This window comes from Budorcas taxicolor, chromosome 2, assembly GCF_023091745.1.
Source record: "Budorcas taxicolor isolate Tak-1 chromosome 2, Takin1.1, whole genome shotgun sequence".
Lineage (NCBI taxonomy): Eukaryota > Metazoa > Chordata > Mammalia > Artiodactyla > Bovidae > Budorcas > Budorcas taxicolor.
The window spans coordinates 158,289,358-158,315,902 of record NC_068911.1 but is presented as its reverse complement, the minus strand read 5'-3'; the positions used below and the strand labels follow the sequence as shown (position 1 = coordinate 158,315,902).

At 39.3% G+C, this 26,545-nt stretch overlaps 1 protein-coding gene across 1 annotated transcript in view; it reads right to left on the bottom strand.

The window, feature by feature from the left end:
• NYAP2 (neuronal tyrosine-phosphorylated phosphoinositide-3-kinase adaptor 2) overlaps window positions 1-26,545 on the bottom strand; it is a 295,363-nt gene that overhangs the window by 174,282 nt on the left and 94,536 nt on the right. Inside the window, exon 2 of the mRNA XM_052636241.1 lies at window positions 1,411-1,712. Within this exon, the coding sequence (XP_052492201.1) occupies window positions 1,411-1,712 (302 nt within the window). The remainder of the gene's footprint in view (window positions 1-1,410; window positions 1,713-26,545) is intronic.

Genomic DNA, 26,545 nt, shown 5'->3' with positions numbered 1-26,545 from the left:
GGCATTTATTTGTATTCTTCAACATTCTCTGAAGCTTTTGCTTTTTGGCTAAATATGCCCTTGGACACTGATACAGGTGAAAGGAGAGATGAAGATATTAGAAGAGATGGAATATGCTTCATGGGTAAGCATGCTGTAGGCTAGGTTTACGTTTCTGTGGGAGGATTAGACCACAGATGAGGGAGCTTTTGTGAAGGACTGGGGAGCCTAAGTGACAAAGAAACCTGCCCGGTTAAGGAAAGGACCAGCTGGTGTCCACTCTTTGTTGCAAGCTACTGGGAAACCTGGAATACCAAGTGCTCACATGAGCCATTGGGGAAGAATGTCAGGGACAGACAGGATAAGAGAAAGACCATGGGCCCTGGAGGAGACATGCTCTCAAGCCAGTCACTGTCAGCACTGGATGCCCTGAAGCATCTTCCACAACTGACACACAAGGATCTGAATGCACCTGTATCAAAACTCACTTGGGACTACTCGCCCTCCAAGGGAATCTCGGGAAAATTTCAGGAAAGCTGAAACTGGTTTATTCAAGCAAGGCTAAAGTACCAGTGAGATCTGGGGTTAATCTGACCTAATTTATAATTATAGACCAACAAAAAGTCTAAGATATGTTTGATTTATGTACTTCATGGCTGAGAAAAAAATGTAGATATGGTAAAAACAGGAGACAGGGATTGAAGTAGAGGCTACAAATGTACACACATACATGCATAAATTCAAATTCACTGGAAGTACACCAAAATAATTAAGAAATGATTATTTCTAAAGATAATTACGATTTTTCTTTTTTATATGTTCTGGCATTATAAAGCCTCCCGTTATGATTTCGTGATGTGTGCAGTTGTGCTAAGTTGCTCAGTCGTGTCCCACACTTTTACAACCCTATGGACTGCAGTCTGCCAGGCTCCTCTGTCCAGGGGATGGAGTCTCCAGGCAAGAATACTGGAGTGAGTTGCCATTCCCTCCTCCAGGGGATCTTCCCCGCCCAGGGATCCAACCTGCCTCTCACCTCTCCTGCAGCGGCAGGCGAGTTCTTTACCACTAGCACCACCTGGGAATTTCATGATACTTCTATAATTATACAAGTAATAGGAATAAAAGCAAGAAAATATAGATTTTAGATATACTGCTGGGCAAAATAATTTCCTAATGATTCAAAGCCCCTTAAAGGGGGCTAGAAAACTCACATCCTTTTCGGGTGATATAAATTAAATATATTGTGGGGGGTGTCATTTGGCCACACTCCAATGAACAGCCATCGCCCCTGGATTCTTCTTTTCTAAGACCTAAGGTGGAGGAGACAAGATCATGTGACCCAGGGATGAAGGCAAATGCTGGTGGGTATGCGGACCCGGACAGTTGGTGTGAAAGCCTCTTTCTAGGTGAAATGGGCCTGGCCGGTTTTACCTTCGGTCCGCTCGGGGCCTTTCCCGCTCTTACTGGCCGCCGTACTGTTGACCGTCTCAGATGACGTGCTCAGCTTGGTACTGGGGTCCCGCTTGGGCTTGGGGGGTGGTTGTCTCCGGGAGCCACAGCTGCTGTCGTCGTCTGTTCCCCCGACCGAATGCAGCGACTGCGACCTGACGGAGAAGCCACTGGAGCAAGGGTGGGGCAGCCGGTCCTGGGGCGCGGGCATTGTCATGAATCCCATGCGGAAATGTTTGCCCACATAAGTTCCTTCGTGGCCTCGCCCCACTTCTCCACCTATGCTGTAAGAGAAAGAGGAAACCAGTGCCAGGTGAGCCAAGGTGGGGAACGTCATGGGCACAAGTATATCTGTAACTGATGACAGTTCACATTTTAACTTGAAACTGGTAAAGAAACGTTTCCAGCAGCATGGATATATTCTATACTTTTGCATTCAATATGATATTAAAGCAATATGATTTGACTGTAATCAGAAATTCTGCTATACTGGTATTCAGATACTCAAAAATTAGTATTAAAAAAAAAAAAAAAAAGCCCCAAACTACCACATATAAGAATTGATGCTTTTGAACTGTGGTGTTGGAGAAGACTCTTGAGAGTCCCCGGGACTGCAAGGAGATCCAACCAGTCCATTCTGAAGGAGATCAGTCCTGGGATTTCATTGGAGGGAATGATGCTGAAGCTGAAACTCCAGTACTTTGGCCACCTGATGCGAAGAGCTGACTCATTTGAGAAGACCTTGATGCTGGGAAAGATTGAGGGCAGGTGGAGAAGGGGATGACAGAGGATGAGATGGTTGGATGGCATCACCGACTCAATGGACATGGGTTTAGGTGGGCTCTGGGAGTTTGTGATGGACAGGGAGGCCTGGTGTGCTGTGGTTCATGGGGTTACAAAGAGTCAGACACGACTGAGTGACTGAACTGAAATGAACTGAACTAATAAATTAGCCACACTGAATAAAGTAAAGGGATGAAATTGAAATTTCATCCAATTCTGGAATAGCTCTAAATACTTCATAAATATCCGAAGTATGAAAGGTATCCAAATGTAAGTTTCCTAAGTTTCACATAGGAATGTTTGAACAAAAAATTTAAAATTCATAAGAAATCTCTCAGTTTGAAGCTCAACTCATCATAGAGAAAATGACCCTTAGACCTTTTTCTATGCTACTAAGTAATGTTGACCCTTTTATGAACAAAAAGGACATGAATGTCAATGTGAATTTTTAAAAGATGTTTTTCTAGAGTTTTTCCTGTTTATGATCATTCATCAATAGAGGGAATATAATGAAGCATTGTTAGAAATATTTGATTTTCTTAGACATGTATGAAGTATAAAAAATATCTTTGAGCATATGAATTTTGGAAGCCTCCTGAATCTACCTTTCCAAATATAAGTTTATTTATGCCTTTTAAAAATTTATTTCTTTAAATTTCATTTATTTATTCATTTATCCTGGCTGTGCCATGTGGCATGCAGAATCTTATTTCTCTCACCAGGAACCAAGCTCCTGTCCCTCGCAGTGGAAGTTGGAGTCTTACCCGCTGGACCACCAGGGAAGTCCTAATTTTAATTTTAGTTATCTCTTCATTGTATCTCTCATGACTCTAAGGTTTGCCATACATTTTAATTCCAGTAGAAACAATAATGGTAAATGAGCCTTTTTTCCATCTTCAGTGAAGCAGTTATGACAGTTACATGACCCCCGAGAACAGAGCCAGAACAGATTCAACTAGTGCATGTAACTCTGATTCTGACATTTAAGTCTGATCACAATTTGCTATTCAATCAAAAATGTTTTTTATATTTATTTCATATTTTTCTGAGTACTTTGAGTTGATAAACTCTGGACATACTGTCTTTGCAAAACAAAATAAAGGAACTTCAGTGTACTGTCCAGAGAAGTTGATATCTAGAAACATGAATGAAATCAAGCAAATGATTAGGTGGAAGTTTTCATGTTATAGTAGTCAGTCTCCTAAATCCATTCAGTGTCCTCATGCATTTCACGTTCTGTGCTTTCTTCTAGAACATCAGTCAAAAAATAAGTGAGAATAAATTCAAATGGAACAGTTTGTGAAAAATCAGTAAGAATTTAAGGCAGAAGTGGTAGAGGGTGGATCAGGATGTGATAGAATGGGAAGGTTTATCATTGATTTGTGATGATTGTGACCTTAATCTTTCTCATGGAAGATGAAACATTTGATCTCATCTAACTTTGCCTCAATCATTCTATGTGTCCTTTCCTTACTTCCACTGCCATATCACTGAACAAAAGGTACTTTGAGGATTTATTTAAACAGTCATTCCCAGAAACATATCCACGTGAGGGGATTTATGCATGTGTTAATGCACACAGGCATTTATGAGAGTGTTACTAGGAATAATTGTATCAGCAATTTCTCTGTTACTTTTGACCTAAATAGCTCAAAACCTAAATACACACCTTTCCCAGACAGATAATTAGCTCTGCTGCTTCATTTCAAAATTTTCAAAACCTTTTCAGCATAACGCAATTTTCTCTCTCTATCCTTTTGTTCGTATATGTCATATATACACACATAGACACATATGCATACACACAAATACACATACACACTAACAACTTTTCCGAAGAGAGATTCAGTGTATGCTTTAACCAATGGTAGGTCTCAGGTGAAATTCCATTTGACCAGGCTATAAATGCAGAATGAAGATATGAGGCTAAGATAAGTCTGATAGAAAGGCCATTATCCAAGGCTAAAATTGAGCAATTAAAGTTATGGGACATTTAGGTTCAAGAGACCAGCAAAGATAATTAGTCTAAAGCAAATTGAAGACTATGGAATATAACTCCTGAATGTATGAGAGGACTATGTGTAGTTTTTAAGATATGCAAATCTCTGGACCCATACTGACAACTACTGAATCATATTTGTTTAATCAGTATCTCTGTAGCCAATGAACCAAATTCTGTAGCCAATAATTTCTTTAAAACTATATCCAGATGTCTCTGATGTAGTCAATCCAGAGATCCCCAGCAATGTTAAGAACAATACTTAAAGATATTTACGACAGATGTCTGTTAGTTAGAAACAGGGAGAGAGACACAGGTATCAGAAATCAAGCAAAAATGACTTGCCAGAGACCAGGGAAAATATCGCAGATAAGACAAGCTACCATGCATTAGTAAGATCTCATTAGGTTATCCTGAAGTAACAAATAATCCCCAATTCTTAGTCATTTTTAACTAAATTATTTTTAACAACACAGGTTTATTTTTTGCTTGTATTCATTGGGTTTGCTGTGCATCAGCTGTGGCTCTGCTCCACGTGTCTTCTTCATTCTAGAAACTAACCCCCACTGGGATATGTTCTCATGGCAGAAAGGGAAAAACACTCACTGAACCACATAGCTGGGCTCCAGAATCACTGCAGATGGTGACTGCTGCCATGAAATTAAGATACTTGCTCCTTGGAAGAAAAGTTATGACCACTCTAGGCAGCATATTGCAAAACGGAGACTTTACCTTGGCAACGAAGGTCTATCTAGTCAAAGCTATGGTTTTTCCAGTAGTCACGTATGGATGTGAGAGTTGGACTCTAAAGAACAATAAGTGCCAAAACATTGATGTTTTTTGAACTGTTGTGTTGGAGAAGACTCTTGAGAGTCCCTTGGACTACAAGGAGATCAAACCAGTCCATCCTAAAGGAAATGAGTCCTGAATATTCATTGGAAGGACTGTTGCTGAAGCTGAACCTCCAATACTTTGGCCAGTTAATATGAAGAACTGACTCATTTGAAAAGACCCTGATGCTGGCAAAGAGTGAAGGCAGGAGGAGAAGGGGACGACAGAGGATGAGATGGTTGGACAGCATCACCAACTCAATGGACATGAGTTTGAGTAAACTCCGGGGGTTGGTGATTGACAAGGAGGCCTGGCATGCTGCAGTCCATGGGGTCGCAGAGTCAGACACGACTGTGCGGCTGAACTGGAACTGAAACACACAGTGACTCTCAAAGCTTCTGCTCAGATGGGGTATATATATCATGAACTCACATTCATTAACTAAAACCAGTCTTATGGACAAGCTTGATGTTGATGGGGTAAGGACTGAATCTCCCCAACAGGAAAACACTGCAAATTACATGACCATACGTGGGGATGTATAATCCTCTCCGAGGTAGAGGGCCAAGCACCAGTACAGCACCTGTCGTATATGACTCTGAGATCTGTCTTCAAGAGGAGACTTGACATTAGGAATTAAGGTAGCTGACAACCAGCAACCCATTGAGGGATTTTGTGTTTCTTATCCCCATAATTCTGGTCTCTACTGAGTTAGAAGTCCTGGTCTTCAAAGAAGGCACACTCTCTCTAGACGACACAGAAGGATCTCATAGAGCATCAAAGCTGCCTCCTAAGTAATTTGAGCTCTCTTTATATACTAGCCAGCAGGCAAAAAACCAAAGTATCCATTATGGAAGAGATCATGGACCCTAATCAATAGGAGAAGGTGCACCTACTCTTACAAGATGGGGCAGAGAGAAAAAAGTGTGGGACATCCTTGGATACTCCCTTGCTCAGTATGGCTTTGAAATATCACATGCAGCAACCTAGCAAGAGAAGGTTTTGTTTACCAGACATCCCAACCTCGCATTAAATTTATCTCACTACTAAGTGAGTGACAGAGAACAGCAGAGGTATTAGCTGAGTGTGAGAGTGAGGTGAATTTAGAATAAGTGTGGGAGGAGGGAGATAATGAGAATTAATTGCAACCCCTATATGAACTGAATGTGGTTCCCAGGTGGCACTAGTAGTAAAGAACCTGCTGGAGGAGGAGACATAAGAGACACAGGTTTGATCCCTGGGTTGGGAAGATCCCCTGGAAGGCATGGCAACCTATTCCAGTATTCTTGCCTAGAAATACCCATAAACAGAGGAGCCTGGCAGGCTACAGTCCATAGGGTTGCAAAGAGTTGGACACGACTGAAGTGACTTGGCATGCATTTGAACTGGAGGGAAAGAACCTATAGCTGATCATACCAACTGTTCCCTTGTAAGTTTCCCCTAAGAAAGAGTCCAGTGGGAGCCATGAAAGAGCTCATCCACAGATCTGCAGAAGAGCATCTGCTGAGCATAAGAGCTCAGTTGTGGCAGCCATAAAATTTCTCATGGACAGCAGTTAGCTGCCAGCCACCAGCCACAGAGTATTCAAATCGGCTGTGGCATTTAGATCAAGGCCACTCTGCCCATGGAAAGCTCCTGGCTAATGGTTGAGGATGATGAGGTATGGGACTTGGCTATTTCCACCTAGTGTGGGAGTCCTTGTGTCTGAGTTCTCCCGTAGGGCTGGCTGAACCTGCCCCATAGGTGCACCATGATCTGAGGCTCTTCCTATCCAATTATCTTTCCTTGCCCGTCTCCTTTTACAGGTGTGATGCTGCACTGTGGCCGGAGGCCTTCCTGGTTTTCCTGTTCCCTTCTTATCCCAGGCATCCTCCTCAATAACTCTCTTATTCTAAATTCCATCTATCTTGGTGTTTGCATTCTGGAGGGCATGAACTGACATACTTGGGAACAATCATATAATCTCTGACATTTGGAAACCAAAGAAGGAGGAAAGAGAAAGCCTAAAAACAGAAGTGAGACCCCAGAAATAAGAAATGCACGTGAAAATAGGGTAGACTCTTGCCTCAGACTGAGCATTTAAATGCTGGTTAGGGAAGTAAGAACCAACTCCAATACAGGAATACTTGGCTTGAAGTGAAAGTTATGTGGGCTGAAGAAGCCAGAGTCTTTTTGCAGTGAGACTCTAGCGCTCAAGATAGACTAGGCCTGGCTCATCTCATGTTATAAAAATACAAATAAGTTTCATAACACTGAATTTAAACAAGTACACTTTTCTCACACAATGAAGGTGATGTTGTGAGATCTAATTGTCTGTTGGTTAGTTTTTCTATTATAAAATAGTTAAAGAAATAAAGCACTACTTAAATCAATGGAGGTTGTTTTCCTAGAAGTATGTATAAAATATTTGTAAACTTCTCCAAACAAGTTATTGGCTTATGAACAGGCTGGACATGGGCTCTGGAACCACTGAGTTGTGGTTTCTATCCTCAGCTCCATCATTTAGCACCTCTCCTTAGGCTACTGATCCCAAAGACTATCTCCTTAAGAGATAAATAGTAGTACTAGCCCCATGGAATTATTATCAAGTTAACCTGAAATGCTACACTGAAGCATTTACCACAGAATCTGACATATATTAAGCTTCCCTGGGAGCTCAGCTGGTAAAACATCTGCCTGCAATGCAGGAAACTCCAGTTTGATTCCTGGATCAAGAACTTCCCCTGGAGAAGGGATAGGCTATCCACTCCAATATTCTTGGGCTTCCCTCATGGTTCAGACAGTAAAGAATCCTTCTGCAATGCGGGAGACCTGGGTACAATCCTTGTGTTGGAAGATCCCCTGGAGGAGGGCATGGCTACCCATTCCAATATTCTTGCCTGGAGAATCCCCATGGACAGACAGCCTGGCAGGATATAATCTATGGGGTTGTATAGCGTCAGACACAGATGAGCGACTAAGCACAGCACTGTCATTTAATATGCAGTCAATAATTTTAGCTTTGCGATTCCTTCTTTTAAGTCCAATCCTCCAGAATTTTGTTTATGGGATCATCATTTACAGTGTTAGCCTACATCTCTAAAAAGTGTATGGTACCACATATCCTCAACAGAACTTCACACAAAGTCAAAACAGAATCTTACATTTAACTCAAAACAATCTGGTCTTTTTCTTCAATACTTTGCTTCGGTTTTTTTAAAGTACCTGTTGATCAAGACTGACAAAGAAAGGTACAAAACGGGAACTTTAAAACTGCTTTGACAACACTGTTCAACAAAGATTGTTACTTGTCTTGCTGTTTTCTTGAAAATTCATCAGCATTAATGTTTTATATCTCCTTCTGAGAAATGCCTCTTTTCAGAGATGAAAACACAACCTCTGAGAAGGGTGAGCTGCCAAGGTGAGATGTCAACTCTAAGAGTGACAGAGATATTGCTTCTCTGTAGTTTTGAAGCAAACATGCCAATAGCTCATAGTCGAGTCTTCCTGGGAACCACTGGAAAAAAATAAAACCCTACTTCATATGGTTATCCTCTTTCAAGCAAATCGAGGAAGTTGGGATGCAAACTCAGGGGTTACCTAAGAGTTTGCTTGCTTGGATTTTATTTTTTGGGAAGGAGTAACAGTTCTGTGAAAAGTTTTGTAGTAAAGAGTCAGTTGCTCAGCCATGTCTGACTCTTTGTGATCCTACTGACTATAGCCCGCCAGACTCCTCTGTTCATGGAATTCTCCTGGCAGGAATCCTGGCATGGATAGCCATTCCCTTCTCCAGGGGATCTTCCTGACCCAGGGTGCCGGTGGCTCAGACGGTAAGAAATATGCCACCAATGCACGAGACATGGGTTTGATCCCTGGGTTGGGAAGTTGGGAAGATCCCCAAGAAAAGAGAATGCCTACCCACTCCAGTATTCTTGCCTAGAGAATTCTATGGACAGAGGAGCCTGGGTGGCGGGGTGGGTGGCTACAGTCCATAGGGTCACAAAGAGTCAAACAGTCTGTGAAGCTAAGCTCAAAAATCCATCTCTGACCCTGATGCAAAATCGAGTGTATTTATACATCTGCAAAATTCTGAACCACCTGGAATTTTTTCTGTTGATTTTTTAAGATGATTTGATCATATTAGGGAGAAGGAAAATTAAATCATAAAATAAATGGCGAAAGTCTGAAAGGGAAATGAAGACTGTATCTTTAAAGGAGATAATAAAACTTGCCTGTGGGCAAGTTGACCACTGTTATCTGCTAACTATTCAAATCTCTCATGTTAGGCATTTTACAATGAATGAATAGAAGGAAATTAATGTTTTATTCAATCAAATATGTAATTAAAAGTTTGTATTTCATGCTGTCTTCCTCTTACTTTCTCCACAGCTACATGGGGCCAAAAGCTAATGGCCCTCTGCTGCCCCATGAGTCCCCACTATCCCACTCGCCAGGGGGCTCCTGCTCTAGAACTTGTCATTCGCCCCCTCAACAATGGCCTCTTGTAGGCATCGTTTCCTACTAAAACAACATGAGCTTATGAAAAATTAGATGTAGAAAGAACCAAGAGATTGGTATGTCATACTTTTCTCTCTTTTGACAGCAATATGCCCCAGCCCATAGTTAGACTTTTAAGAGAGAGCATGATTCATTACATTTTCTACAATTTTTGAAGGATGGAAATTGTCATACAATTCATCTTCACAGTCCCGTTAATCCTTGATGAGTACAAGTGGCTCTTTATATTCACTCATCTCAAGCTTCATGCAGGCAAGAGTCTTGTCTTCTTGCTCACTGCTATAAACACCATCATATTACAAGTGCTCAAACATTCATGTTTTATAAAGGACAGCATGAAGAAAGGAAGTAAGTCCAGTCTGGGGAGAAAGAGGAATGGCTTAGAGGATTTCCTGCTCATTTGTCATCTGTGCCTCTCTGGGATTCATTCTCTCTACTCCTGGCAATGGTAACTCCTATGTGGAGATCAGTCTTCTTCCTCTCAATCTAACATGTTACTCAGCCAATCAACCACTAGATCCCTGTGGCCACTATGACTATTGTGGAGACTGGACAATTCCTCAAGTTGGTTGAACTACAGTAAACCCAGGTACTATGTAGCAGCTCAAATGTGCCTTAACCCTCTTGCCAGTACAAAGGGAGACCAGTGGAATCAGGTCTATGGCGCTGTAGATCTAGACATATCTGCAGCTAGATCAGGTGCCTAAGTGGTAAAGAATCTCCCTGCCAATGCAGGAGACACAGGTTGACCCTGGGGTTGGGAAGATCCCTTGGAGGAAGAAATGGCAACCCACTCCTGTTTTCTTGTCTGGAAAATCCCATGGACAGAGGAACTGGTGGGCTACAGTTCATGGGGTCGCAAAGAGTCAGACATGACTGAGCATACGCACACACAGAGGTCAGATGTAAGACCCATTTTGGACAAAATGGTGTTAGAATGAGTCTCAGTGTCCTCCTAGTATCTTCTCTGTTACATTCACCCTGATGATGACCCTTTCTCCTGTAGAATTGCTAGTTTGAGGTCTATAGTTCATGGGGTCGCAAAGAATCAGATACATCTGACCACATAGATCAATCCTAGGACTCATCAGTTTTGTCAAATACTAAATTCCCTTTTGTTAAAGCCCAGTATAGTTGGGTTTTCTGGTGCTTACATTGTAATGCAGTTCTAAATGAACCATCACAATGCAGCAGTTACTAAATAAATGTTAGTGAGGGCTAACATCTCAGAAATGTAGTTGCTATCAGGAAAGGACCAGGAAGGACACAAGGCAGGAAATTAATGTGTCATTTTTATTTATTGCTTGAAAATACCCTTTCTATTTAACAATATAAGTGGAAGTAGTTAACTACTGAATATGTTTGGCCCAAATGTATGTTTTTACTCATGCAGTACACTTTGATGTGGAAACTGGTCTCCAGTAACATCAAACTGTGTTCATATTTTCTTCCAAATTGTTCACTCACCATTACCATTGTGTTCCCTGAGCCCAAGTTGCTTATTCAGAGCCATAATATGTGGATTTCTTGCCTTAGGCTCAAACAGTCATTTTCACCACTTCATATCCTCAGTGATATCTGTTTCCTACTTTTGTGCTACTAATATCTTAACTCTCTCACATTTTTTTCCAGACATCAATTTCCTGTGTCTGGCTGTTTATTGATGCTTCTCGGGTCTTAAGGTCAAGGGTTAAAAATGGGATCATTACATATCTTTTTATTACCTGCTGTGGTGACTTATAATAGCAATACAAAACAATGAGAAACAAAGAAACCTGTCCCAAAAAGAAGGGATGAAGTTTCTATTAACTTCAGATGTTATATTTAAAACTGATATACTTAAGCAACAATTGTATTATTTCTCCTTACTAAAAGATATTTTAACTCGGCCGAAAATTTGGTATCTTGGAAAGAATACTAAATGTGTAATCAACCATTGACTAGCTATCTAATTTTAGATGGGTGATGTATACTTTCTGAACCTCCTTTACCTTTATCTTTAGGGAGGTATGAAATACTTTCCAGAGTTATTATAAGTTAAAAAAGATCAAATAAGTCAAAGACACCTAGCAAGGTACCCTGTGTAAGTTGAGTACATTTCCACTATTTGGCACCATAAAAGAAAAAAATACTTTAAGAGTAAAAATACATGTTGCTTATTTCTCTAAGGGGGCTTTGGCAATAATCATCAGGCAATATACTCCCAAGACCAAATTTGGGGCAAGGGGAAAGGGAAGATCCTGCTTGAAAATGGAAAAGTAATAAAATAAATAATCTGTATTTTCTGTCATAATTATAAGTTAGGTATCATACAGAGTTAAGCAGATCTTCTGAATGGATTTTATGGTTATTTCTGTAAAAAATATGATAACTCAAGATTTTTCTGAAAGTTAGGGCTTAAGGTAGTCATGGCAAGTGAGTTATGCTTGCAAAACAAATATGTCATTATTTATCATATGTGCTTCTTGTCAAGAGTTTGACGGTGATATTGTGGCCCATTGGTTGGTCCTTAAGTGAAGAACTTAGAATGGGGAGTAGAGAGATTTTTTTAAAACTTAATCAACATTCTTATTATTCACTTCTGAGGTTCTAAAAAGACATAACTGAAATCTAATGCTTATTAAAGGCATAACAAATTCTATGGAACATCTTTAAGAGACTTATTTTTACTTGAAATATGACAAGTGCTTTTAAGATTAACATATGCTATTATCTATGGTACTTTGAAATCTAAAATTAAAACAGTCCTTATTCCTATACACAAATAAGACTTCTCTACTCTTTAAAGTGTCATGGCTTGAATAAGAGTGTACGGAAAATTCAAATCAAATCATGATATTCCGATTCAACTTAGAATATAGTTTACAGAAGTTCACAATGTGGGAGATCTTTTCCAAAAATTCAACTGAAGAAGGGGAAGTTCTGGAAAATATATGTTTTATTTGTATCTTCAAAACTAACATAAGCTTTGAATATGGTTTGAGAACATGCCAAGTTTTTACAAATGAGTTTAGCTAACCATATGTGGCTCATTTCTCAATCTAGAAGTAGAGGCTAGAAATGTAGACTGTTAACATATAATGGCCTTGAGCTTCCTGGGCATAAGGCTAACATAACGCCAGTTTAAAGTATAAAGATAAGTTTGGCTTCCTAAAGGTATCGTTTTTATGGAGGAAGAAAAAATTCTATGTGTTGAGCCACTTAATTCATTGACACACTATTTATTCATCAAGTATCTGAGTGCCTACCCTTGGCTGGGTAGTGACCAGAGCAGAGAGGTCCCTGTTCTCAGGGCATCACAGGCTATTGAACCAGCATGATTTCAGCCCCATGTGATCAGATGTTCTTTCAGGGGAAGTACAAGGCAGGTGCAATGGAAGCACAAGTCCTGGGGCCCCAACCCTGGCTGAAGGTCTGGGAAGTCCCTTGGGAAGAAGTGACTCTCCAGGTCATGCAGAGCATTAGTAAGACACAGACAAGGGATAGCAGTGGAGAGAAGAGAATGTGTGTACTAACAGCTGAAATCAAGAGAAAGTGAAAAATTACAGAGATATTTGGGCAGAACTTCACTGGACCTGTTAGTCCCATATTTCAATGCCTGGAACTGTGCTTGGCTCAAATAGGAAATCCAGTAAGTATTTATTAGCGAAATGAATGGAGCAAGGTGTGTACGATTGGGCATAGTTCAAGAATAACTCCCAGATTTCTTAAGCACACTTAATGATATTGTGCTCTATGTGTTTCCCAGGTATTACTAGTGGTAAAGAACCTGCCACCAATGCAGGAGACATAAGAGATGTGGGTTCGATTCCTGGGTTGGGAAGATCCCCTGGAGGAGGGCATGGCAACCCACTCCAGTATTCTTGCCTGGAGAATCCCATGGACAGAGGAGCCTGGCAGGCAGGCTACAGTCCATGAGGTCTCAGAGACACAACTGAAGTGACTTAGCACACACATTTTGCTCTATTTCTTCCTTTGCTTTAGTTGCCATTTTCTTAGTTTATGATGAAGGAGAAAGGAAAAATCTGTGAATATTCACATGCTGTTAATTCTTATCCTTGTTATAAGAGTAATCTGAAGGCAGGGATCAGCTTAATTCCTTCCTCTCCATTTCCCCTGGCCTGCTAGGTTTTAGCTGCTCATCAATTCTGGGTAAATTAATGCAATTGCCTCTTAGCGGATCTTTCTCCACGGTGCCGCCAGATTTATCCTTGTAAATGCAGATTTGCTCATGTCACTCCCTAAATTAAAACCCTGAGATAGCTTTTCCATTTATTCAGACTAAAAATCCAAACTTTTATGCGACACTCAAGGTTTTTTTCAGATTTCGATCCTATACCAAATCTCATCTGCCATGTTTTCTCCCCTTGACCTTAAAATTACCCAAATACAAGGTGTTCCCACCTTAACTTTGTTCCAGATGGTTGATCCAGGGATAGAATTCAAGAGTGACTATGTGAGGAAGGGTGGCAATGACTTTTGAGGACACAGGCAGGTTAAATTGTGACCTCAGCCAGCAGTCACAGTGCTCTGTCTGCTTGAGCTTCTTCCTTTGGCTAAATCATGTTTAAAGACATAATTCGAGAACTTCCCAGGCTGTCAAATGGTTAGGACTCAGGGATTCCACTGCAAGGGGCGCAGTTTTGATCCCTGGTCAGGGAACTAAGATCCCATACGCCACATAGCCAAAAAGGAAAAAAAAAAAAAGCAATCTAGATGTGGTTTTTTGAGGAAGATTTATACTATAAGCGTGCTCTGTTACTCAGTCATGTCCGGCTCTTTGTGACTCCATGGACTGTAGTCTGCCAGGCTCCTTTGTATTAAGAGCCAGTCTTTTCAAGTTTGATCGCCATGCTTCCCTATGGCTGACAGACGGCTCTGTCCTTCTCCATATCAGAGGGCCTCCTTCAAGATACTCTACAGTTGTCATCTGTGAGTTGATCTCTTCTCGTCTGTGGGCTACATGAGGGACAGACCATGAATTATTTGCAGCAAGTGGAAGTTAAGTGGAGATAATGGAAGGGAGGGAAAGACATGATCCATGAAAAATTGCTTGATATTTTCAGAGCCTTTCTTTTTAAAAACTCTTTTGACTTGAGCATTTTCACACTATCATTAGAAAGAAAAGTTTTCCAGGACATTGTGGAACTCAAGTATCCACTAATTATTTTCACTGTTCAGAGAAAACAGAAGCTTCTAATAGTCACCTGTCATACTGTGTATAGACCGTCTGGATGCCTGAAATGACACAGTGAAAGTTTAGAGAACTAATTTTTATTTAACAAATCCCTGGATCAGATAGAATTCTTATACTTTGTAAAACATTTTGACTAACAGCCACAGCATTCTGAATGCCCCTGGACTTTATGCTGTGAAGACTGAATTGTATGTAGAATCAGTTAAGTTTGCCCTCAAAACTGCTTATGTCAATTGTACTTGTTCCTGTAACTATATTATCAAATAGTATATAAACCAAGGAAATGTGAGTTTGAACAATTAGTGAGAGTTTCTCCAAAAACTTTGTTGAGAAACTATGTCAATGGTTTTTAAGATACTCAGTATAAGGAGTTTTACTGAAAAAAAAAAAAAATGGTGTTATTGGATGTGGTGAGATTAGGGTAAATTTGTTAAATCTAAAAGGAGTCTGAACTATGTTTATTTGTTTTTCTAAAGATCTTTAAATCTGGACTCAGCTTTAAAGAAACCGAAACTAAATTAAAAAGTGAAAACTAATAGATGCATTTTGTCTATAAAGATTATATGGAAATCCAATTAGGGAAAGCACACATAAATCAAAGACTGTATTTCAAAATTTGGTAAACTGTATATTTACTTTACATTTTAAAGAGTTTTATATGGGTTCATGTGTTCCTTTAAAAAAAATATTGCTCCAATTTTTCAATATTTTATTTAATCAGATCTTCTATATTTATATTCTATTAAAAAATCATCAAGCAAAGAGCCTGGCACACAGTAGTTTCGATAAGCCTCAAAAAATGCTAATTTCCTTCCTCCCTACCAAAAAAAAAATCCCACAAAATTATCCACTAAAGACTCAAAGATAATTGATTCAAAGTAAGTTGTTTTGGAGATAGCCATTGACCTACAGGAAGTCAAACTTTTATTCAGGTAGAATTGTGTTCAGTCGATGACATAGTCAATAAAATAATGTAAAAGGTTAATTTATTCATAGAAAATTATTTGAACAATTACATTCTTGAAGGTACTTTGGAAATGGCTCTGGAGGTAGAACATATTTTCCTAATGGTGATGACATACAAAGCAATGCCGTGGATTCGGGAAAGTGAAAAGTTGCTCGGTCGTGTCTGGCTTTTTGAGACCCCATGGACTACAGTGCATGGGGTCACAAAAAGCCGGACATGACCGAGTGACTTTTCTCCAAGCCAGAATACTGGAGTGGGTAGCCGTACCCTTCTTCTGGGGACTTTCCCAACCCAGGGGTCGAACCCAGGTCCCCCACATTGCAGGTGGATTCTTTACCAGCTGAGCTACCAGGGAAGTCCAAGACTACTAGAGTGGGTAGCCTATCCCTTCTCTAGGATATCTTCCTGACCAAGAAATTGAACCAACCAGAGTCTCCTGCATTGTAGGTGGATTCTTTATCAGCTGAGCTACCAGGGAAGCCCAAGAACTGGACAATTCAAGAAAGCAGCAGATGTTAAACTCTACCATTTCAAGATATTTTCTCTTCTGAGAAGGTACAAATCAGCATTTGGGTACCTAATGACTTTCCCAGCCAAAACCATTATTCATGACATCACATTAGATGCTGACATCACAAAGTTTCTGCTATTGTTTTTTGTTCAGATCTAGCAAAACATGTATCACATTTTGGCAAGTCTGTATTATCCATATTGGCAAAAAGAAATTTGGATAGCCCAAAGTTATTTTTCACATGATTTTATACTCCAAAAATAATTTTTCCTTGAATTTGTAAAGTTCCCAAGTACAAAACCATCTACCTATTCACCGACCTTCTACAAGTGATGTGAGACAATTTGCCAAGAAAAATCAGGGAACCAGAATAAAAAAGCTGTAGTGTCAGCTCTGTCTTAAACATAAGGCATTCACCCTTTCCAACCACTTGAACTATACTCTTCTGTCAGTAATGGCATCTTAAAATTTAATGGAATGATGCTCTAAATGTTTTGGACAAAAGGAAACTTCAAAAGTATTATAGAAAGTACCTACAAATGCAGAGTATTTGAACACAGTGAAATATTACTTGCAAACTATTTTGCTCAAGTCTCAGAAATATTGTGCAGTTTAAATAGAGCTATGAGGCTGAAATGGTGACTGCAGCCATGAAATTAAAAGACACTTACTCCTTGGAAGAAAAGTTATGACCAACCTAGATAGCATATTCAAAAGCAGAGACATTACTTTGCCAACAAAGGTCCGTCTAGTCAAGGCTATGGTTTTTCCAGTGGTCATGTATGGATGTGAGAGTTGGATTGTGAAGAAAGCTGAGCACCGAAGAATTGACACTTTTGAACTGTGGTGTTGGAGAAGACTCTTGAGAGTTCCCTGGACTGCAAGGAGATTCAGCCAGTCCATTCTGAAGGAGATCAGCCCTGGGATTTCTTTGGAAGGAAGGATGCTAAAGCTGAAACTCCAGTATTTTGGCCACCTCATGCGAAGAGTTGACTCATTGGAAAAGACTCTGATGCTGGGAGGGATTGGGGGCAGGAGGAGAAGGGGATGACAGAGGATGAGATGGCTGGATGGCATCGCTGACTCGATGGATGCGAGTCTGCGTGAACTCCGGGAGTTGGTGATGGACAGGGAAGCCTGGCGTGCTGTGATTCAAGGTGTCGCAAAGAGTCGGACATGACTGAGCGACTGAACTGAATGAGGCTGAAAGGGAATAATACACTTCAGAAAGTTTAAGTTCCAGAATAATTGTGAAAAATGAGCTGCCAATGAATAAAAAGAAATCACTCTTTCATCTTCCGTATCAAACCAATAATCATCATGTCTTTCTAAATAGTATTTTCAAATTATTTAAATACAACTAAGTTTATCTTCCCTAAATGTTTAGATAATATTATACTGACAAATGGTTCATGGCATAATGACTGTTTAGGACACCTTGTGTGTGTTATGTTATGTGTGTTAGTTGCTCAGTTGTGTCCAGCTCTTTGCGACACCACGGACTGTAGCCTGCCAGGTCTCTATCCATGGAATTCTCCAGGCAAGAATACTGGAGTGGATTGCCATTCCCTTCTCCACTTCCCTAAAGGTTAAGATAATATTATATTGCCAAACGGTACACAGCATAATGACTGTGTCATTATGATACCTCGATTTTGGTAAATCCAAGCCCAGGCCCTCAGTAGAGCTCACCTCAAAGTCTCTTTCACTAAGAAGATTGTTACCCTCTAATGAGGAGACCCTTGCTTCTTCATCTGTGATTCTCTCCACATCATTAGCTATATACTCTTCCTCTGGTTTTCTGACTCAATCTCTCTCATAGGATTTTCTGACATACATTCATCCTTCTTCTGCATTCTCCATTGGCTTATTCTCATTGACAATCCAGAAGATTCCAGGCTCCCCTTTCTTTAGAAACACTTTCCTTCAAACCTGTGTGAGTTCCTGACCATCTCTCTCATTCTTTCTCTTTTTCCCTTTCACTCTTCCTCTCTCCCTCCCTTCTTCTTTTCCTTTTGACTCTACCTTCCTGCCTTTCTTCCTTCTCTCACATTCATTTATTAAGTCATTCATTTATATTTAATTTGCAAATATTTACTGAGCATCTCTTTTGCATCCAAAACATTGTTAGCTGCTGAAGATGCACCTTGAAACAGGACATAAAATTCTCAAAAGTCTGGCCTCCTTCATGACTGATCCACAGACTACACCCTCTCTGTGTCTATTGTTATCTGACTTCTGCCACCAAAGTCTACGAAATGGTTTCCTTAAAGAACACTTTTTCCTTGCAAAGTCTATAATCTAGGAGATTTTCTTTTTTCTTTGTCCAGATTCTTGTTGGTCTCTTTAGAGCTGTTTTCACTCTTTTAGACCACAGCTGCCTTCTAAAATGTCCTATTTTTCTTGGCTTCCCTGAAAATGTCCTCTGTTATTTTTTCTTCTTTCTGGTTGCTCCTGCTTGTTATGTTTACTGATTTCTCTTCTTGCCCTCAGGCTTCAGTATAAACCAAGGTTCTGTTTCTGTTATTGTCCTTTCTCTGTACATGTCCTTGACAGCTATCAATTTTCAAGAGTTCAACATTGTATTCTATTCACATGATTTCTAAATCCAATATTCTATTGTTTCTTAAATTCTGAGACATATACTTGCACTGTCCACAAATGCTGGGTATTTTCAAACTGGTGTCCCTTTGATACACAAGGTCAGTATGTTCTAAAACCAATTCAGCATCACCTCTCACTTCCTTATATTGAAACTTGGTGTTCAATAGCATCTTCATGCTACCAGTCACAGAACAGAAATTCCTAAGCAATTTCACACCTAAAATCTTCCTATGCACATTCTGGTCAGTAAATCCTTCCTCTTCTCTTTGGCTCTCACATTGGTCTCCTGTTTTCAAACCATCAATGAGGCTTTAATTAGCTTTTTTCTTGGCTACTAAGCTTATCCTCTTTTTGAATCCCACCTCAACAACAATCCTAAAAACAAGAGAAAGAAATAAGATGACCTCTTTCTTCTATAGAGCCTTCAGTACTACCCAAGATAGAGTCTAGTTTATCTGTAAGGCAATTCAGACTTTGTCCATATGGCCCAACCTTATTTCTACCCACTCCATAATTCTGTCTCCCTGGGACCACTTCCTCTTCAAACTATATCTCCATTTGAAAAAAATAAAAATAGATTTCATGTTCCACATTCTCCCTGAACCTTTTATCAATACTCTCTCTCCTCTATCTTGAATTTCTTGTGTGTTTTTTGTCACTTTCTGCCATACAGCTATCATACATAAACATGAGATTCTAGAATTGTTTGAGAATGGGGATCAAATTTTGTACATTTCTTTATCTCCCATAGTATCAGGTATGCTTCTTTGCACATAGAAAGTAACATGTAAATGTTTAGGAATTTAAAGTTAATTTAGACAATAATGAAAATGAATATAGAGTAAATTATTTTAGCTCAGTATTTCCAAATGTATATTAAATTAAAGGATTAAAACTGTCTAGAAATTTCGTCAATAAATAAGTCTGGAAGACCTTTTTTTTTTTAAATAGAAGTTTGATTTGGAAGAAAGTGAAGAGGTAAAGTGAAGTTTAGAGAATTGTGCCTCTTTAGAAATTCCCAGCCTCTAAAGAAGACTGAGCTCAAGGTCTACAACTGAATAAATAATCAAGCCATTGTTTTTCTAGGAAGTACTGATAAAGTGAAAAAAAAATCCATAATTGTTGCATTTACAGAAAAAGACGCTATAAATCTCACACAGACAGACAGACACATACACAGATGCACACACACACACACACACACTGTATGCATGCTTTTTCCACCCTAGTTGGGAGATTTCTGTTTCTAGCTCTGCTTGTACATCACCGTATGACCATTAGGCCACTGGAGAAATCATGTCCAAATAGATTCTTTCACCTGCCACTAGGGTAGTATTATAACACCTTACCCAGCAATCAGTCATGATATTTGTGGCATTAAAATGTGAGCATAAAACAAAGTCAGGTTATATTCATGAAGTGTTTTTCTTATTTAAAAACAGAAACCTTTTTTTTTTTCTATTGAACACACTATCTTGGCAAACTGGTAAGTCTGAGAACTATATTCCTTGGCATTTTTAAAGTTCATTTAAAAAAAATGCCTGCCATTTTAAAATCCAACCTTCTATCTCTCATCCATATAATGAGTGACTTGTAAATGGAATCGTTAGAGATACTGCTTAAGAACAAAACATTCATTCATAGATGCATTAGTTACTCTAGGGAGTGGCTGGTGTGCTGTCTTTATACACATCGGGTTTACATCTGCTTAATGCACCCAAACGTAATAATATAACAGACTGAAATATAGGTGCCGTAGACGGCTTATGCAGATCGGAAGCTTGGCTCTGCTCTTCTAGAATGACTTTCCGGGAACAATTTCCCAGATTGGTTTCCTTCAGACAAAATGATTGAACCGAATGCTCCCTGTCAATGCATGCACTTAGATTATTCACTTTAAAGTGCAACCCTTAAGGGCTTCAGGGTCCAGTGTTAAAAATTTGCTTTTGATCAAACCTCATCCTCTCCTACACATCCTTATTCATAACAAATTAGAAGCTATTATCGCAACAGTTTAGCAACAGTTTTAATGCCCACAGTGCATCTTAAAATAAAAAGAAACAATTTCCCCATTATAATGGATGCAGTATCTTAGCTGGCCTCATTATAATATTTATCATCTGTTATTTGTTGCCTGTGTTACACAATAGTGAAAAATACACAGCCCCCAGGGTTTACGGTTTAATGGCAAGCACTTATGAATTTAAGATCTACCCTATTGAAATAAACCCTTCTTATGCACATCTAAGGGGAGCAAGGACATATGACTTCGTGGCTGTCTTATTGAAAAGGAAGTTTCTTGTTTTCTGAGGAATGGTTCAACTTAAGGAGGACAATTAACGTAATGATTCTTTGGCAAAGGTTGATTTTTACCGCATTTATAACTGTCATTTGTGAGCATCTGCTTTAAGTTTTTTTAAGCATTTGCAAACTTTGGATTCCAGATTAGAATCACCGAAAGAGATTTTCATTGCAACTCAGTTAGTTTAAAAAATGGAAAAATTGGTAAATTTTAGGTTAACTTAGGAATATGTAAGACACAGTGTTAAATATATGCACATTCCCTGGCCACTCAGTTTTTTGAAATCTTTTCCTCAAATATTTCATTTTTCTCTTCCTATCTCAGCCCCCTCTCTCATAGTCAGAACCTATCCTTTCAATAACCAGTAACTTCACTCCCTCCATAACCTTAATTTTAAGCATCTGTATCATTGACTACCAACACCGGTTTTTTGTTTTTTTTTTGCTCACTACCTCTGTTTGCTTGATCTCAAACCTCCTTTGACACTTTTTTGAAACCTCTTGTCTACTAGTCTTGCAATCATCTCCATGTTCCTCCTCAATTGCTATAAAACGTGTTTCTGCGAGCAGCTTAAGTTTTATGAACAATTGTTATTATCACTGCTTGGCAACTAGCCTCAACACCCTTGTCCTTGTGCTGTGATATTAATATGGTAAACATGGGTGTATCAAGTGCAGAAGTCATGATCAGTCAGTCCTGGGTAATAGCAGCAAGGCCGTCATCATCACATGCAGATGACCGCAAGCAAAGAACAAGATTTACTCAGCAACCTTCTCCTCTCATGGTTCTCCCAGGGCATTGCTAGGTCAGTCTACTGAAGATCCATTAAACAGAACACTCCCTTGCTCAAGTGCCCCTAATAGTATTTGATCTTAAAATATTTTCTAATGTGACAACACCATACACATTCAAACTTATTTTCTGATACTATGCTCTCAATATCCTTTCTTTGCTGATATTTCCCTTCAAAAACACAGATACCTGATTAATTAACAACTTGCTATTTAAACTCATAATTATTGAAGGCCTGTCTGTGCCAGCTAGTGTACTAGGTCCCAGTCTTTCAACAGAGACCAAGATTGTTTATCTTTCCCAAACTTAAGAGACTAGCAGAACCAGGTGATCAAGACTAATGCCAGGTGATAAAGAACCTGCCTGCCAATGCAGGAGACAGAGGAAGTGCAGGTTCAACCCCTGGGTCGGGAAGATGCCTTGGAGGAGGGCATGGCAATCCACTCCAATATTCTTGCCTGGAGAATCCCATGGACAAAGGAACCTGGCAGGCTACAGTCCATGAGGTCACAGAGTCGGACGTGACTAAAGCAACTCAGCAAGCAAGGAAGAAAATAGAGTGAAAGTGAAAGATGTGATGAAAGAAAGTGGAGGGGACCTGCTTTAGACAGAGGGATGAAGGGATAATTCATTCTTCACAGAAGATATCCTTTCCACTTCTTCAAATTCTACATGTCCTTTAAAATATGCCATCTATTCATCCTTCAATTCACTCTCACGAATAGCTATTTCTCTAAGCTTCTCCACTTTCTTAGCCCTCAGAAGGGCAAATGTAACAGAGTTTTTCCCAATTAATTTCATAGTTTTGAGTTTTTGTTCCTAAATAAATTAGAAGTTCCTAAAGTGAGAAAGAGAGAATCAGTGTTGTCTCTTATGCTTATTTTTAGCTCACATAGGTCCTAGCACAGTCCTGAAATTTTAGAAGACTATATTGACAGAAAAATTGATCTACCAATATTTCTTTATAAATTATCAAAATAAGTACAAGTGTAGAATTTTTACAATGAAGAAGTTACATGAGCAGTATTAATTTAATTCTATGTGATAAGTAAATACTTTCAATTTTTTTCCCAGCCAAATTTAAAGAGTTTAGATAAAGATGCATTGTTTTGGGTTGCTATTACTAGCTTTAATGATAGTGGTATAAGAAATATAGATATAAACAAGCTGCATATATTTAACATTCTTGTGAATCCAGGCTAACAAGATCTGCTCTCCCCAACCCTGCATAAGTATGTAAGTAAAGAAGTGATTACCTTGTGTATACAAGCTCAAAGAGCAGAAAGCAATCTGTGCTGTGCTAAGTCACTTCAACCATGTCTGACTGTTTGCACCCTACTGACTGTAGCCCACCAGGCGCTTCTGTCCATGGGATTATCCAGACAAGAATACTGAAGTAGGTTGCCATGCCCTCCTCCGGGAGATATATCTCCTCACCTTTTTTCCCACTGTACCTCAATTCCCAAGGCATCATTAACATAAATAGAAAATAACTTTTCCCCTACACAATATGACCAAGTTCAGATGATACAAAAAAAAAAAAAACCTCATACCTTGACAAATACATGTGGAAGGTCTATTTTCAAACCATTTCTTTCAAACCTCCTTTTACCCTTTCTGAGACACAGTTTCTTGGAAGGAATGAAATTTTATGTCTTGATTTCTGGTATCTTCCCTTCAAAAACCACAAGCAGGTTCTGGAGCAGAAATGAATGGCTAATTGAGACAATAAGGTGAATCCAGCCAAACTGGTCACTTCAAAGTAAACTACTAGTGAGTGAACCTAGGAAATTGAGAGGGTTTGATGTGACTGCATGCATCACTGCAAATGACTCATTTCTGCCTTTTGAAATCATCCTCAAAATCAAGCAAACTAATACTTCCCTTTTTTACCCAGAGATCTAGAGACTATTCACAGAAAATCAGGTGACGGAAACTTTGGTTCACATCCAGTTTTGCGGGGAGACACACTCATTGAGTAATTTGTCTGGCTCGGTGAATGTCAGTGATGTATATGTCACTTCCCTCGTGTTCAGGGAACTGCCAGTGCTCCCACCGATTTGTATTTATACAATATTTGCCTTCCTGGGAGTACTGAATGCTTTTCACATCATACTTTTCATCTGATGTGTCCTCACGAGCACATCCCCATTTTACCAATTAAATAACTGAGTAATAAAGAGTGAAACTAGCAAGGAGAGACTTGGACTGGAAGTGAGATTAAAGAGGTAACTGGAAACATGGGCATAATTCATAGCTACTGAATTCCACTTTGAGTGGTTTGGGATGTCTTTGGGGAGGTTTCCAGTTATACGTGCAGCTGATTATCCTGGCTAGGCAGAACATCTGCACTTATCGTCCCAACTCCAAGATGACTTCACATTGCTGGTTTGAAATTAGTCACAAGAGAAATATTTATACAGATGGGAACTTAGCAAATGTCACCCATCAAGGCTCTTTTTTTTTATTGTCCAGGTAAAAGTGATTGTTAAAGTTTTGGTGATTTAAACAGAAGAGTGAGATGGTGTAAATTTCCATGTTAATAATGGGAGTTGAAGGGTAAGAATGTGTGTGTGTGTGTGTGTGTGTGTGTGTGTGTACGTGCTCAGTCATGTCTGACTCCATGCAACCCCATGGTCTGTAGCCCGCCAGGCTCCTCTGTCCAGGATATTTTCCAGGCAATAATTCTGGAGCGGGTTGCCATTTCTGAGGGATCTTTCTGAACCAGGGATCAAACCAGCATCTCTCATGTTTCTTGCATTGGCAGGTGGATTCTTTACCACCTTGCCACCTGAGAAGCCCCAGAGCAAGAATAAAGTGAGATCGATCAAATGGTCAGGCCATTGTGCTAATCTTGGAGAGACCCCAAGTGACTTGAGATAGGGTGGTGACCGTGGATACAGAAAGAAAAGTTTTCTTGCAAATCTGCTGTTAAGAAAACAACTCTACTAATCATGTTGGGAAAGTATAAAAATACTTTTGTGTAAAATCTCCCATTATTTTTATGTTGGTCTTTCTGTACACCATGTTTATGTAAACATGGCAGTGAGCAGTTGTTACTCTTCAGCTTTCAGTTCACCGCCCTGAACCAATCCACCTTCTTACTGAGACAGAGTATAATGACATCACTCTTTGCTAATATATGCTTTGGAAATGCATTTTAAACATTCTTTTTAAAAAACATAAAAGTTGTTATAAAAAATGCTATTTTCCCCCTAAGCCTCAATGTTAAAAAAAAATCTCTCATAAAAGGCAGCCTCCCTACATTATCCTATCCTAAATCATGGTAGAAGAAAGAGCTCTGAATTAAAGATCAAGAACTCTTGACTTCTGGTCTTGGCTCTGTCAGGCATTGAATCTCTCTGATCCTCAGTTTTGTCAACTGCAAAATGTGGATAATAACACCTCTGCTCTCAGTGTTGTCAGGCAAGTCTAGCAGATACAAAGTAGCATATATAAATTGCGTAAACAAAATCCTACTGTATAACACAGGGAACTATATTCAATATCCTGTGATAAACTATAATGGAAAAATATGAAAAAGAATGTATATATATATAACTATCACTCTATCATACAGCAGAAATTAACACAACATTGTAAATAAAGTATACATCAATGAAATAAATTTTTTAAAATGTTCTTATTTTAGCAGACCCTACTTTATACTTTGCACCATACTAACAGAATACATTGCAGAAATAGCTTTCAAATTATGAGTATTTTACATTTATACAAGATACATTTATCCTTCAAGTGATATGCTTGTCAGTGTCCTTGTGAATATGCCATATAGTATGATTATACCTGCTTTATGAATAAAGAAACACACCCCAATTGGGAAATGGACTGGTAGAGTCAATTCTGAAACAGACCCCTACTATAACACTCTGTGTCCTGTGTGGAGTCACATGGCTCACATTTGAATTGAAGATTAATGATCCCAGGTACTTCATTTAATGAAGATGTGTGTTAAATGAGTGCATGGATTAAATTACCTGTAACAATAATGGTAGTGATATTGAAATCATAAACATCTATGTATAAGGTACTATCCTATACATGACTTACACATGACTTTTTGATCCTATATATGACTTATCTCCAAACAGCCCTATGAATTAGGGACTATTAATTGTCAATGCTTTACAGATGGAATATGACCTTTAAGGAGCTTAATAATTTGTATGAGGTCTTAGAGCTTGCAACTAAGTTGTTTTTGAACTAGGCCTGCCTGTCCCCAGAATTCGTGCATAGGCTTATGACTCGTGGATCATGGGGATTTTCAAAAGAAAAATTCTAAGTATAGCCTCATAGATAAAAATATAATGAGTGGTTAAAATAGTGTGGCCTCTGATGGTCCTCATACAGATGCTTCTAACAAACAACAGGCAAAGGGGTTGCCGGTATGACCTGTGAACTTTGCTCTTCCTGTCACACACCAGTCCCATGGGCCATGGGATAGTCAATATGTGAGGGGGACACATTTTTGCCCTTGATCTGCTCCACTCGGTTCCTGGACTCAACCCACATCCTTTTGATCCTTACCACCACCTCCTCCATTAAATCTGTTCATCATTTCCTGTTCCACAGCCAGACAGGATATAGGTATCTAATCTTTTACTACCTGAGAA